The 15,415-nt window shown below is 35.0% G+C and overlaps 1 protein-coding gene across 1 annotated transcript in view; it reads left to right on the top strand.

Annotated features, from left to right (window-relative positions):
• The window catches only part of RAB2A (RAB2A, member RAS oncogene family), an 89,364-nt gene that overhangs the window by 46,850 nt on the left and 27,099 nt on the right, over nucleotides 1-15,415 (top strand). Inside the window, exons 4-6 of the mRNA XM_032421528.1 lie at nucleotides 3,402-3,484; nucleotides 3,894-3,986; nucleotides 13,726-13,837. Coding sequence (XP_032277419.1) covers nucleotides 3,402-3,484; nucleotides 3,894-3,986; nucleotides 13,726-13,837 — 288 coding nt within the window. The remainder of the gene's footprint in view (nucleotides 1-3,401; nucleotides 3,485-3,893; nucleotides 3,987-13,725; nucleotides 13,838-15,415) is intronic.

Here is a 15,415-nt window from a genome sequence, read left to right on the forward strand (position 1 = left end):
CCCAAGATTTTATTCTTGGGCACTGGACAACTTACTTGGCTACTTATAAGTCCTTTTCTTCTTTTTGGTTCTTGGCTGGGTTCTTTGTAGCTGGAATTGTTAGAGAAATCATCAACAATGAAAGTAGAGGTATTATCTAATACTCATTCTCACAGATCTTGATTTTCTAACTTTATTGGCCCTTTGGGATCAGTCAAGATAACATAATGTGAGTGCCTACTGTATAGACTTGAGTATTCTGAGTTAGGCTATCCCTCAAAGAGAACTAAAGAGGAAACAAGACCAGCATTTGAGCAGTGTGTACCTTTTATATAATCAACAGTACTAGAACCAAATGATCACATGGAAGTGCTCTTGGGTTTGTGAGGAGAAATGGGTAACTATGGGCTATAGTAGGCAAGCTTCCTAGCTTTGTGAGAGAATCAGGGAGTTTGAGCAGGTCCTCAAGGAGAAGGGAAATTGGGTAGGTGGAGGAAAATAGTTTCTCAGGCAGAGTTACACAAGCCCAAAAGCAGGAATATTCAGAGTACGGGCATGATATCAGTAGGAAAACAGATTGGCTTTATGAACAAGACTTTTATTAAAGAAGATAAGGTTCTAGAGAAACAAATAGCAGATTCCCAAGAGCTTAAGACTTAAAACCAGGGTATTTAGAAATATTTGAGCAGTAGCTTACTGTGTATAAAGTTGTATGTTATGGAGGTAACAGGAGAAGAAGAGGAGTTAAATTCCCAGCCAGGTTACCACAAAAATTGTTGGCAAGAGAAAGACTCAGGCAAATGGGGAAGTGAAATTGGGGGATCTTTATCAGGCAGTTGGAAATCACTTTTAAAGGTACGGGCTAGGGGTGCCTGGCTGGCTTAGTCAATAGAGCATGCTACTCTTGATCTTGGGGCCATGAGTTCGAGTCCCACGTTAGGTTGACTTAACTGGGCAAGATTTGTTTCAAGGGTATCAATACCATTAATAGAGAGACTAGGCCAGTGTGTGGGGTGTCTTTCTTACCAGGCAGGTCTCAAGAATTCAGAAACTTCTGAATACTGATCTTTGCTTATTTTAAAGTAATCATAGATTTTAAGATGCATGGTTATGTTCATAGACCTTACTTGGAATGTTTGATTTTTATTTGCTCGAGTTTTTGCTTAATTTGTAATGGTAGGCAAAACCAGATTGAATGGATTCAGTATAAAGTGATCCATTATATACAGTATTTTCATATTATAACATGTTCTTGGTAAAGCAATATAGGAAGAATGAGAATGGTGTATAGACATGTGCTGTTCTCCTTTTTAAAAATCTGTTTTCCCGGGACGCCTGGGTGGCTCAATCGGTTAAGCCTCTGCCTTCAGCTCAGGTCATGATCCCAGGGTACTGGGATCAAGTCCTGCATTGGGCTCCTTGCTCAGCGGAGAGCCTGCTTCTCCCTCTGCTTGCTGCTCCCCCTGCTTGTGCACTCTCTCTCTCTCTCTCTGACAAATAAATAAATAAAATATTAAAAAGAAATAATAAAAATGTGTTCCCTTTTACTGTTTTTTTATCTGAGCTATAAACACTGAAGTTTTAAATCTTACAGTGGTATTCCTCTTGACAGTGTATTCATTTTAACTCATTTCACAAAATGTCCCTGCAAGATTGTTTTAAAGGACTTTTGCCTTTTCTCAATATTTAGAGCGCTAAACCTGATGACTAACTAAAGAAAAAATTGCCTTTTTTGTATTACCAAGACTCCTTAGTTGGTATATGTAATTCCCAGTGAAATAAATCTCTTAAAAATGTAGTCCTTAGTTTTCCCGTGCTAAGCAGTTAAAAAAGAAATTCCCATAATGCTTATATTTTGAACTTGGATTCATTAAAAGAACTTTTTTGGAAAGATACATCTCAATAAATTATACAAAAATAATTTTAATGAAATGTCGTGCTTCCAACTAGTATCATCTAATGTTTTAACCTCAAACTATGAAATGAGTTGGTTATTTGTACAGTTCTTTTGTGTGATGGCTTTCTCAGTTTTCAGTTTAGCCTAAGACATTATTTCAATGTGCCAGAATTGCTTGCAAGTTACCAAGAGAGGGCCTAAGCTTTAGTTTCCACTTAAGAGAAGTTATTTTTACTGTATCTTAGCATGTTAGTATTTACTGATGTCCACTTATTTAGGTGGGATGAGAGTAATGACCATTTTGTGCACTTGATTAAGACATTAGGATTCATTCTTTCATTGGAAAGGCTTTCTCTGCATGCCTGCCGTGTGCCAAACCCAGTGCTAGGCGCTGGGGTGGGGGGTATGGGAGGGAGAGGAGAGGGTATGTTGCCAGGGCCAAGAAGAACAAGGAAGTGTGTGGAGTATTAGAACAAGGCAGAACTTGGTCTGTGTGAGTTCTGAGGGGTGGAAGGGCTTCGTAGTTACACTGAAAGATCAAAATTCAGCATACAAACATGAATGTTTTCCAGGTTAGTGGATTTGAATACAAAAATTGTGAAAACTGGCTTTGTGTTTACTTAATTTACATATTTATTTTTTTCTCAAAAGTAGAAAAGTGATTAAAAATGCAAAAGTATTTTTGATAAGAGCCATCTCAATTTTAAACTCAGAGGCAGTATGTATATTCCTTACCAGCCTTTTTAAAAACCAGAACATTAGTGCCACCAGTAAAAGAGAGAAATTAACTAATTTTGCATAATCTCTGAAGTCTGTTTTCACAAGTGGATATAAAGATGACTTCTACATCCTGTTGCCTTTTGACAAGCATTGTATATCACATACAGAGGAAATTGATTAAGTGTGGAGAAAAAAATATATAAATTAAATTCAGAACCATTTTCTGTTTTTCATAATAAAATGATTGCTCAAAGAATTCCATCTGATGACTGTTGAAAGCTCACTGCAGTTTATGATATAACTGATAAAATCTGCATCCTTGGCCTTCCAACAACCTTTACACCAGCAGATGGTGGGCGTAAAGATGTCATTCATCATTTATTTACAATGGACTTTATTTATTCTAGTGTCAACAGCTGCCCCAGGGAGTGGGTTATTGAATTCAAATGTGAGGCTCTGGGTTATTTGCTTCCTTTCAAATTTGTCTTCAGAGCTTAGTTGCTAGGAGTCCATTCTGTGTCCTAATAATGATTCATGTATTGTGAAGCCATTCAGTAAATTGGGTTGTCAGGGATTGCCAAAAAAGGTTTAGAGGTCTTGTTGGGGGGGTGGGGGGTGCATGTGCGTCTGGTTGACTTTGAGCAATAGTGGTATTTTGTGACTTTTTCCTAAGACTGGTGAAGTTAAGTTTTCTTTTCCTTTACACGCTCATTCCCTACATGCCCATATCCTATATATGAATAAAAAGAAAATGTAGATGACAGTTTTTATTAAAGAAAACTCTCAACCTTTTCTTTCCTCACAGGCAGGGCAAGAGTCCTTTCGTTCCATCACGAGGTCATATTACAGAGGTGCAGCAGGGGCTTTACTAGTGTATGATATTACAAGGTGAGAACTTGGAAATGTATCCGTTCATTTGGTCAATGCAGAGACTTTCTCTAAATAAACATGATTGCCAGTTACAAAAGTATGGTTTTGCCTTTATTCCCTGGCTATCTGACTTTAAAACTTGTGTGTCTTTAATTAAATTTAAATTTACTACAGAGATCTGCAACAAAATTGTTTTCTTATATAAATAAGCACCCCCAAGTTAATCAATTTGGTAATATTGTTTATACATTGGAATTTTCCAAAGCAAGGTTACATTTAATTTCCAGATACTGTACTTGAGATCTGTTTCTCATTACATAAGTGGATATGGCTAAAAATAGTTACTTTTAATGGAATGTATACTGTTCATTGTACACTACTGGGGAAACACTTTGAAAATAGTAATCAAATTTTCTTTTATATTTAGGAGAGATACATTCAACCACTTGACAACCTGGTTAGAGGATGCCCGCCAGCATTCCAATTCCAACATGGTCATTATGCTTATTGGAAATAAAAGGTAAAAAGACTAATTTAAAGCTTTTGTATTAATGATGAAGACTGTGGATAGCTGTTTATGCAATAACTGCTTATCTTACATGTTTGTCCAAATGTAAGTTATTGGTTTCTTAAGTTTCAAAATTTTGAAAATCCTAAGATGTTTCTTTTGGTTTTTAAAATACAGATAATAAGCTTTGTTGGAAATCATTATCGTCATCATCATCATCGTTATTATTGTAAGAAATAGTTTTTGTTGGAAGGTAAACTTGAAAGAATAATCTGAAGGAAGTTCATCTGATTAGTAATTGAAAGAAAACCCACTGATTAATTTGGAGGATGGGTCACTGTTAAATATTGTCCAAATTACTTTAAATACTTCACAGTTGAAATATGTGTGCAGAACTCAGAGAAATACTTTTTCTCTTTTTTATGACTTAATGTGAATTATGAGTTCGTGCAGTACATCTCTTAAATCAGGTTTATTTCCACTTAAAGTTCTGAAATACTTTTAATATTGTTTAGTAGTAAGGCTTTACATTAGTGTCATCCTAATGTTGGTTTTTGTTTTAATCTTATTTCATTTTATAGCTCCTGAGAGCATGATTTGCAATGAATGTCCTTGTGCTCTACATTTAAAATAATAGTACATGGGAAAAGAGTTTTTTGGCCATAGTTTCTCTAAACTTTAAAGATTGTAGGAAAGTTTTCACTAATTTTAGTTGAAAATTACAGTGGCAACAAATAAAAGTAGCACTTTTACATGTTCATACTTTTATCTTACCAGTATTTTCCTTGTGTGAAACATGGTGAGTAACATCTTATTGATGACTTAAAATTCGTTGTTCCCCATGAGGACCTTATAGTCCCAGTATGAAAAAAGAAAAGCATAATATGTACAAAGATGTTTCTCACTACAAAATGAAATAATTATGTGATGTGATGGAGGTGGGAGAGGGAGAAACAGACCCCCTTTGGTGGTAATCATATTGTGTTATATAAATGTATCAAATCAACACATTGTACACCTTAAACTTACACAGTGTTACATGTCAATTATATCTCAATAAAAAATAAATAATCCCTGGGGCACCTGGGTGGTTCAGTCTGTTAAGCGTCTGCCTTTGTTTCAGGTCATGATCCCGGGGTCCTGGGATCAAGTTCTACATTGGGCTCCCTGCTCAGTGGAGAGCCAGCTTCTCCCTCTCCTTCTCCCCTCCCCCCAGCACATGCTCACTTTCTCTCTCTCTCTCTCCCTCTCTCTCAAGTAAATAAAATCTTTAAAAATAAATAAATAATCCCTAAATAATTTTTAAGAAAGTATTTTTTTCACAGCTATTTGATCCCCCAACTGTAAGCTGTAGTTACCACGGTCTTCCTAAACTTCCTATGTGAGATGACTACTTTCTTAACTGTAGAGTCCTTCAGTCAAAAACAAAAACAAAAACAAAAAAACCCTGAATTAATGGAAGGATATACTGTATTCATTGATTGGGAAACTAAATATTTTTAAGATGGCAGGTCTTCCCAAATTGACCTAAAGATTCATTGTAATCCCAGTCAGAATTCTTCAGGCTTTTTTTTAAGGAGGTAAAAATTAACAAGCTGTTTTTAAAATTTGTATGAAAATGCAAAGGTCATAGAATAGCCAGAGTTGGGGGATTTATTGGTTTCACTATACTGATTTCAAGATTTATTATAAGGTACTGTAATCAGTTTTGGCATAGATAGAGAGAAGTCCAGAAGTATATTCATACACACACACACAGTTAATTTTTTGACAAAGGTGCAAGGGCAGTTCAGTGGGGAAAGGATAATCTTTTCATCAAATGGTGCTGGAACAATTGAATAGCCATGTATCAAAAAATGAACCTTGACCCTTACCTCACATCATATACAAAAGTTAACTTGAAGTGAATCATGGACCTAAATGTAAGAAATACAAATATTTAAAAATTCTAGAGGAAAACAATTTTAGTGACTCTGGTTTTGTCAAACATTTTTTCTTTTTTTTTTTTTTCTTTCAAGATTTTGTTTAAATTCAAGTTAGTTAACATACAGTGTAGTATTAGTTTAGTGGTAGAATTTAGTGATTCATCACTTGCATATAACACCCAGTGCTCATTACAAGTGCCCTCCTTAATGCCCATTACCCATTTACCCCATCCCCCCACCCACCTCCAGTCCAGCTACCCTCAGTTCCCTGTAGTTAAGAGTCCCTTATGGCTTGCCTCCCTCTCTGTTTTTATCTTACTTTATTTTTCCTTTCCTCCCACTGTGTTCACCTATTTTGTTTCTTAAATTACCCACGAATGAACTCATATGGTATTTGTCTTTGACTGACTTATTTCACTTACCATAATGCCCTCTAGTTCCATCCACTTTGTTGCAAATGGCAAGATTTCATTCTTTTTTATGCTGAGTAATATTCTATTGTGTGTGTGTATATATATATATATATATATATATATATATATACCATATCTTCTTTATCCATTCATCCATCGAGGACATCTGGGCTCTTTCCATATTTTGGCTATTATGGACATTGCTGCTGTAAACATTGGGGTGCATATGCCCCTTCGAATCATCTAGTAGTATAATTGCTGGGTCATAGGGTAGTTCTATTTTTAACTTTTTGAGGAACCTCCATACTGTTTTCCAGAGTGACTGCACCAGTTTGCATTCCCACCAACAGCGTGAGAGGGTTCTGCTTTCTCTGCATCCTCACCAACATCCATTATTTCCTGAGTTGTTAATTTTAGCCATTCTGACCAGTGTGAGGTGGTATTTCATTGCGGCGCTTTTGTTTCTCTTTTTCTTTTTTTCTTTTTTTTTTTTTTAGATTTTCTTTATTTATCTGAGAGAGAGAGCAGGGGGAGAGGGAGAAGCAGATCTCCTGCTGAGCAGGGAGCCCAACATGGGGCTTGAGACCATGACCTGAGCTGAAGGCAGACTCTTAACTGACTGAGCCACCCAGGCACCCCCTCATTGTGGTTTTAATTTGTATTTCCCTGATGATGGGTGATGTTGAACATTTTTTCATGTGTCTGTTAGCCATTTGTATGCCCTCTTTTGAGAAATGTCTGTTCATGTCTTCTGCCCATTTTGTACCTGGATTGTTTATTTTTTGGGTGTTGAGTTTGGTAAATTCTTTATAGATTTTAGAGACTAGCCCTTTATCTGATATGTCATTGCAAATATCTTCTCCCATTCCATTGGTTGCCTTTTAGTTTTGTTGATTTGTCAAACATTTTTTAAATGGGACAGAAAAAAGGCATAAAAGGGAGAAAAAACAACTGTATACTTGACCCTTGAACAACACAGTCAAAAATTTGCATGTAACTTTGATTCCCCAAAAACTTAACTGCTAATAGGCTACTGTTGACTAGAAACCAGAGAGCAAATAGTCGATTAACACATATTTTGTATGTCTTATATATTGTATTCTTACAATAAAGTAAGCTAGAGAAAAGAAAATGTTATTAAGAACATCATAAGGGAGAAAAAATACATTTGCAGTACTGTACTGTAATTTGGGGGGAGGGGCAGCGGGAGAGAGTCCTAAGCAGGCTCCACACCCAGTATGGAGCCTTATGCAGGGCTCAGTCTCACAACCTGGAGATCATGACTTGAGCCGAAATCAAGAGTCAGACACTTGACCAGCTGAACCACACAGGCACTGCCCTGTACCATACTGTATTTACTGAAAAAAATTCACGCGTAAATGGACCCTTGCAGTTGAAACCCATGTTGTTCAGGGTTCAAATTCAACAAAATTGAAAACTTTTGCTCTTAAAAAAAAAGTTTCTTTTTTTTATTTAAAGGTTTTATTTTTTCATTTTTTTTAAAATTTATTTGACAGACACAGCGAGAGGGAACACAAGCAGGGGTAGTGGGAGAGGGAGAAGCAGGCTTCCCACTGAGCAGGGAGCCCCATGCGGGGCTTGATCCCAGGACCCTGGGACCATGACGTGAGCTGAAGGCAGATGCCTAACAACTGAGCCACCCAGATGCCCCCCACCCAAAAAAAGTTTCAAAAATGAAAGAGAAACTACAGACTAGGAGAAATATTATAACATAAAACCTATATCCGACAAAATGTTTGTATCTAATATGAAGAATTGGTACAATTCATTAATAAAAAGATAACCCAGTTTTTTTAAATGAGCAAAAGATCTGAACCAGCACTTTACTAAAGAAGATATGTATTGTTGGCAAGTAAGCACATAAAAATATTTAACACCACTAATCATGAAGGAAATGCAGATTAAAACCTCAATGAAGGGGTGCCTCGCTGGCTCACTTGGTTGAGTGTCTGCCTTTGGCTCAGGTCATGATCCTGGAGTCCCCAGATCGAGCACCTCGTCAGGCTCCCTGCTCAGCAGGGAGTCTGCTTCTCCCTCTGCCCCTCCCCTCCGCTCATGTTTTCTCTCTCTCTCTCTCTCTCTCTCTCTCTCACTCAAATAAATAAAATCTTTAAAAAAAATAAAACCTCAATGATATATATACCATTACGTATTCATTAAAATAGCTAAAATTAAAAAGATTAACATACCGAGTGTTGGCAAGGATGTAGAACTGAAACCCTTATACTGCTTTTGGGAATGTAAAATGACAGAACCACATCGCAAAACAATTTGGTGGTTTCTTTAGAAAGTAAACATACATCTAATGTACTACCTGGGCATTCCATTCCTAGATACTTACCTAATATAAACATGTTTTCATAGGGCCACACACAGAATTTTACACAAATATTCTACCAGCTTTATTTGTAATAGCCCAAAAGTGGGAAACCAACCCACATTTCAAATGATAAGTGAATGGGTAAATTGTGATATAGTCATACAATAGAATACCACTCAGCAATAAAGAAGAATGAGCTATTGATATGTGCAACAAAGTGGATGAATCTCAAAATAATTATGCTGAGTGAAAAAACCCAGACGAAAATGAAGACATATCAAGTGATTCCATTTATATAAAATCCTGGAAAATGCAGAAAGCAGATCATTAGTTGCCTGAGGTAAAGTGGGAGGAAAGGATGGATTACAGTGGGGTGTGAGGAAACCTATGGGAGGTGAATGGCTTCATAGGTAAACATGTCAAACTCATCATTTTATATTAAATGTGCAGTTTCTTTTATGTCAATTAGACTGCAGTAAAGCTGTAAAAATAGTAAGATAGCAAATAGCATTTTACTGTATAGGTTTAATTTTAGAAAGAGTTATTTTAATAGAAATCAAGGTTTGCTGTTAAGAGAAAATATTTACTTAAGTGATATTTCAATTGTAAAAGGCCAATTACTGATTACTTCTTTGTAACTGGAAATATCTATCATCTTGGCCTTTGCTCAAGGCCTTTCATGGTTATTCTTTCCTCATTTAAATTATCTCAATAAAGCTTTTAAGATTAAGACTATTGTAGGGAAACTTTAGTCTTTGTGATATAGAAGTATTCATACTACCATTCAGTGGTGATGTGTGAAATAATAAGAGGAGAATATTTGGAGAATAAAGAGAATTTTCATATTTTTAATCTTACCAGTGTTTTCCTTGTGTCTCAAACATGGTGGGTGGCAACTTAACTGATGGCTTAAATTTTGTTCCTGCCCACGAGGAGCTTATAGTCTAAATGTAAAAAAGAAAAAGCATATTATATACAAGAGGTGTTTCTAATGATTGTAGGTGGGTGGCCCTTATAATTAAGAGTATAGTAGCTATGGAAAGACATTTTAAGGAAGAAACTAGGAGAATGGAACAAAGAATGTATGACATGCAAAGAGTGAATGGGAATGAACAGAGATAAATGAGGTGATTATTATTAGATGAGGTGAATTGGGGTAGACATGGAAACAGGGAATAGGCAATTTTTGAATTAGATGCATTAAGCAGTAGGGAGCCAGTGAAGGGATTTGAGAAGGGCAGTGACCTAGTCAGAGTGACAGATGATACAGATTTTTCTTACTATGGCATTTTAAATTGGTTATACAAGAAATAGGAAGCAGAGTCTACAAAGATGAAAAATTCTTAATAGTCAAGGATTATAATACAAGCCTTAAACAAAAAGGGGGTGTGAATTAAGAGAATGGTTTAGGAAAGAAGGGTAATTAAGTAATGAAAACAGTTTAAATGTTTTATTTATGCCTGGAAAACTGAAGAAACAACCAAAGTAAAGAAGGGTGTGATTAAAAAAAAGATCATGCATCCTAAATTGCCACTTCCTTTTTTTTGAACAATCCCTCAAAGGTACAAGTCTTTAACCCTCTTTGCTAAGATAACATTTGCAAATGCAAATGTAATCAGAGATAATGGTATGGAAAACAGTAATTTTATCCCCAAATACAGTATTGTTTAAATAAGATACGGCATAAGCTTAAAATAGGATAAAGGGTACTTAAGCGGAGAGGTGTTTTCTTGAAGATTTTGTGTAATTGAAAGCTAATTTTCCCTTAAGAATGACTGTCAGATAAGGGGGCTGAATTCCAGGAGCATGTTACCACATCACTGTTGCTAGTGTTTTCCCCCCATTTTTTATTCCTACTAGAATATGAGCTCCTTGAGGCCTCTGGGGGTTTGGGATTTTTGTCTGTTTTGCTGAGTAGTCTGTCCCCAGATACAGGATAGGGCTTGGCACACAGGAGGCCCTCAGATTATAGCTGAGCATATTACCCCTACCTATGCTATAGTATTTGTAAACTTAGTTTGTCTTCCTTTTTGCTCTCATCTTACCACTAGTATTTCATAGCATGGGCATCTAAACAGCATGTCACATTCTTGTGGTTCCCTTTGTAATATTGTATATCAAACTTTCTAACATTTCAGAATTTTAGGAGTGTTTTTTGAGCACTTGCACCACTAAATGCTTAGATGAATTTTTATAAATTGTAAATTATTTTTTAAGTATAACAACTGTGAACGTTACAAAATCACTCAAAAGTTTCAATTACATAAACAATGGTTACTGATAATGAGCTAAGTGACAACTTTGTAAACATAATTGACAGCTCATCTGGTCAGCCAGCTTTAAAGGTATCCAATTCCTGGTGAATTTTGTAAAGTTGAAACAGTGATACAACTTAACACTAGGTGGATAAGACTTTAACATCTTTGTTTTGTTTTATCCCTAATTTGTGTGATGTCAGTTTGCATAAAATACCACCATTCTTTATGCTCAGTAAAAATAGTATTGTAAAAGACTGCAAAATGGGAAAATGATCCACAATATACAGTAAGTGAAAAAAAGGCAAAATACAGTCGTGGGTATGAGCATCTTCCAGTAGGAAGAAATAGCCAGTAATAAAGGAATAACATAGAATTGTATTCAAGATATTAATTACCTGTGGAAATTGAAATTATGGGTAGTTTCTTTCTTTGTATTTTTCCATATTTGACAAAAACTTCTTCAATTATTATGAGAAGTAATCCTTGTAGAGCACAGTGATCCAGATGGTGATTCTACCTCCTCCATCAGCTCCTCCTAGACTGTGAACTTGGTGGTTTCGCCTACCCTCTGTTCCTCCATTTCCTCATCTGTCAAGTGCATTAAATGAGATAATCCATGTAAAACACTTCACAGTGCCAGTTTTATACTTTATTCCTCATCATCCAAGGACATGGTTAAGTGAATTGTGATGGGATATTATTAATTAGTCACTAAAAATTGTGTTTATGGAAAAGATACAATGATACAGACCCTAATATTAAGTGAAGAAAGTTAGGACATGAAATTGCAGATATAGCATGGTTATGCATATATGTGAGAAAGGTCACTGTCAGGTAGAAAAACAGGCCAAAGAAGAAAGATTAAGTCAGTCAGTTTTAGGGTGACTACACTATAGAGTAACCTTCCTCCTCTCCCTGGCATTCCTGATTCTGCTTACTCTGCTTTTCCACATTTACCACTTGCTAACATACTATATTCTTTACTCAACATTATTGTCTGTCCTCTACTGGAATGTACACTTTTTTGTCTGACTTCTTCATTAATACATCCCAAGCACTTACTGAAATTCCTGGCTTATAAAAGGCATTCAGTAAATATTTGTTAAATGAAGGAATGATTTCCTTTTCTTGGATTTTTCTGTATTTCTAATTTAATAATGATGATAATAGGCATTTATGAAACTAATACTGAACTAAAGGAAAATTAACATAAATGTACAATACCATTCACATTCATCAGAGTGGCATATATTAACAAGTGTGATCTTACCATGTGTTGGGGAGGATGTGATGCAATGGGAACTTTCACACATTGCCACTAAGAGTATAAATTATACAACTGTTTTGGAAAGCACCTTTGTACTAAGTATATATAATCAAGTGCAATGGCTTTTGAGCTTTCTGATTTGACTTAAAATAAATATATTTTATATCATATCCTGGTACACAAATATATGTATACCTACATCAAAAACAAAAATTCCATGGAACAGTGGGTAATACACTCTGATATTTTCTCTCTTCTGTTCTGAGTCATGGTGCATGTACACCAAATACTGTACTTGGAAAATACAGTACTTTCTAACATTTCACTACATGGGAAAAGTTTTGGCGTATATGTACATGAAAAAGTATAAAATTTTTATTGTAACATTGTTTATAATAAAAAATTATAAATAACTGTCAGATGGACAATTAAAAATGTGTTGCATTCATTCAGTAGACTGTATAATATAGCAATAAAACATTAAGAAACTAGATCTACATATATTACATCGATAAATCTCAAAAGCATCATGTTGACCCACATCAAAATTAACACATTGCAAAGTAATAGCTACATCTGAAAAACCCTCTATTGTATGGCTATAAACATGAGTATACATATAAAAAACATGCATGAGAGTGAAAACACCAAATACAGAGAAGTGGTTACCTTTGAGGTGAAAGGGGGAAGAATGAGATCAGGAACAGACAGGTATACAGGACGTAAATCCATTTCTCCACAGTGAAGAAATCTGATATAAATGTGTCAAAATAATGTCAGGGCTAGATGGAAGTACATGGGTATTCTATTATTCTCCATCCTTTTTTGTGTGCTTAAAATATTTTATTATAGTAATAAAAAATACTTTATAATAAAGTTTTAAAATTTTTACAGTAAAACACAGTTGAAAGAGACCACTACTTTCCCCCCACCTTACTAATATAGTTCCCATACGATAAAAATGAATACTGTGCTTTCCCCCAAAACTTCTAGCTTAGACTTTTGTTTCACTCTCCTTTTTTCTATTAACAGTTTTACTAGGAGTTAAACCCAGTAAGATTAATAATCTAATTAATGTGTCTTTAGTACTTTGGACTTTATTAAGCAGTTTCCTAGAGCTTCTGGAAATTATGTGATTTATTTTTAAATCACATTCATAGAAACTCAGTCTGGCTGAAAGATTAGACTAGTGTAGCTCTACTCTCTTGAATTATTATTTTGAGTAAAACGGTTCCCTTCTTTGGGAACCTACTGTAATCAAGAGCAAGGTGTTGGGTAGATGTTCCATTTAGGTTTCTCTACTTTTAGTGTTCTAGGACTCTAACTCAGAACCTTCTCCTTTTGGATTGTTTGTTTGTTGACACTAAGCACTGTGTTCTAGCCATTTGACTTTCATAATACCCGGAATAATGCAGTTGATTATTACGTGTTAAAAATTAATTGAAAGAATAGTCAGCACAACTTTGAATCTTTTGGCACACTTTCCACAGATACCTCTATTTATACTGTAATGGTTAATAATACGGCCTTTTGTTTCCTATGTTTAGTGATTTAGAATCTAGAAGAGAAGTAAAAAAAGAAGAAGGTGAAGCTTTTGCACGAGAACATGGACTTATCTTCATGGAAACTTCTGCTAAGACTGCTTCCAATGTAGAAGAGGTAAATAAGAGGCCCTTCTAAATGTTCATCATCTTCTCACTTAATTGAAATGTATTGTATACTTTCATATTCACTTATTGATACATCTTCCATAAGCTTTTTAGTCTTTGAATATCATAGAGTAGGAAAATTTCTTCTGTTTGAAATGCCTTGCCTTGTAACATTCATCTTAAATCAGATTCTTAAATAATATTCTGAGCCTTCTCTTGAAGCCAAAATTCTTTAACACATCTTTGCATATATTTATCCTAGAGGGAAAAAATGAACACTAATGAAATTTGGAAATGTATCAAGATACTAAACATTTGTAGCTATTTTTTCTACTTTTGCTTAAATAGGGAAGGTATTACATTATTTCTTTGTAACATTATACAAAGTGTGGGAATTCTGCCATCTTTAATAAAATTTAAAGTATCTCAGTTATTTCCATTGATCAGCCTGAACTGCTACAAGTTTTCTGAACACATCATGTTCTTCTTATGCTTTCTGTACTTGGATATGGTATTTATATACTATACATAGATGAGTAGATAATTATCTCTAAGGTAAAAGTATTGCTACAGTCTATTTTGTAAAAGGCAGGAAAGATGCTAAAAAAATAAGTAGTTTGCCTAGAGTAATGCTGTACTTCCCACCTTCTGGGTAAGTATCTTAGCAGCAAAAAAAGGGAATCTAGAAAATAAATGATTTTAAAATGTCATTTTTCTAAGGATAGCAGAGAATAAGATGTTAGGCAGCAGCTAACACTATGCCTCACATAGTAAACAGTGAGTAAATTTTTATTAAGAATATACTTGGGGCTCTTCTAATTAACTTTTGAACCTAGAAATTGACTACAGTAATTCAACAGCATTGGTATATTCACTGGAAAATTCTAAAGTATGATATTATACTTATCTATACTTGATGAGGTGCTCATCATTTCCTACAGCCACCAGTTAATGCTTTACTTATTGCCAGTAATTACAATTTGATAACATACAAGAGTACTATTGCACTTTGCACAGTGAACCCAGAGAGAAATTTGTTCTCTTTGTTCAACTTAAAATAGACCGGTCAAGCTGCCTGTTTCAGAGAGGTGTTGCATTTGGAAACCATAATAGCCAATGTGTTGTGAGGATTTCAAGACCTCTGAAACATATCCTTATGGATTATTATTGATTTTCTTATTGATTTTGAGAACCCTAAGGCCAAAATTGAATACATTTTGATTTAAAAAAACTCATACCATGAGGCGCCTGGCCGGCTCAGTCAGAAGAACATACAACTCTTGGTCTCCGGGTTGTGAGTTCGAGCCCTATGTTGGGTGTAGAGATGACTTAAATAAATAAAACTTAAAAAGAAAAAAAAAAACATACCATGAAGTCAAATGACAAAACATCAAATACTAGAAAGTAATCATAGATTTCTAGTTCTGTTTCTGATGCCTTTGTGTTCATTTTCTTTATTCTTAACTAGTAACAGTAGGTATTTGTAAGCAGCAAATTACTATTCTCATTTGCTGAACACTTAAATAAATTCCATTAATGTTTTGGCAGCACTTATTACAGAAATTCTGTTTTAATAATAAAAATAATT

This window comes from Phoca vitulina, unplaced genomic scaffold, assembly GCF_004348235.1.
Source record: "Phoca vitulina isolate PV1807 unplaced genomic scaffold, GSC_HSeal_1.0 scaffold25, whole genome shotgun sequence".
Taxonomy (NCBI): domain Eukaryota; kingdom Metazoa; phylum Chordata; class Mammalia; order Carnivora; family Phocidae; genus Phoca; species Phoca vitulina.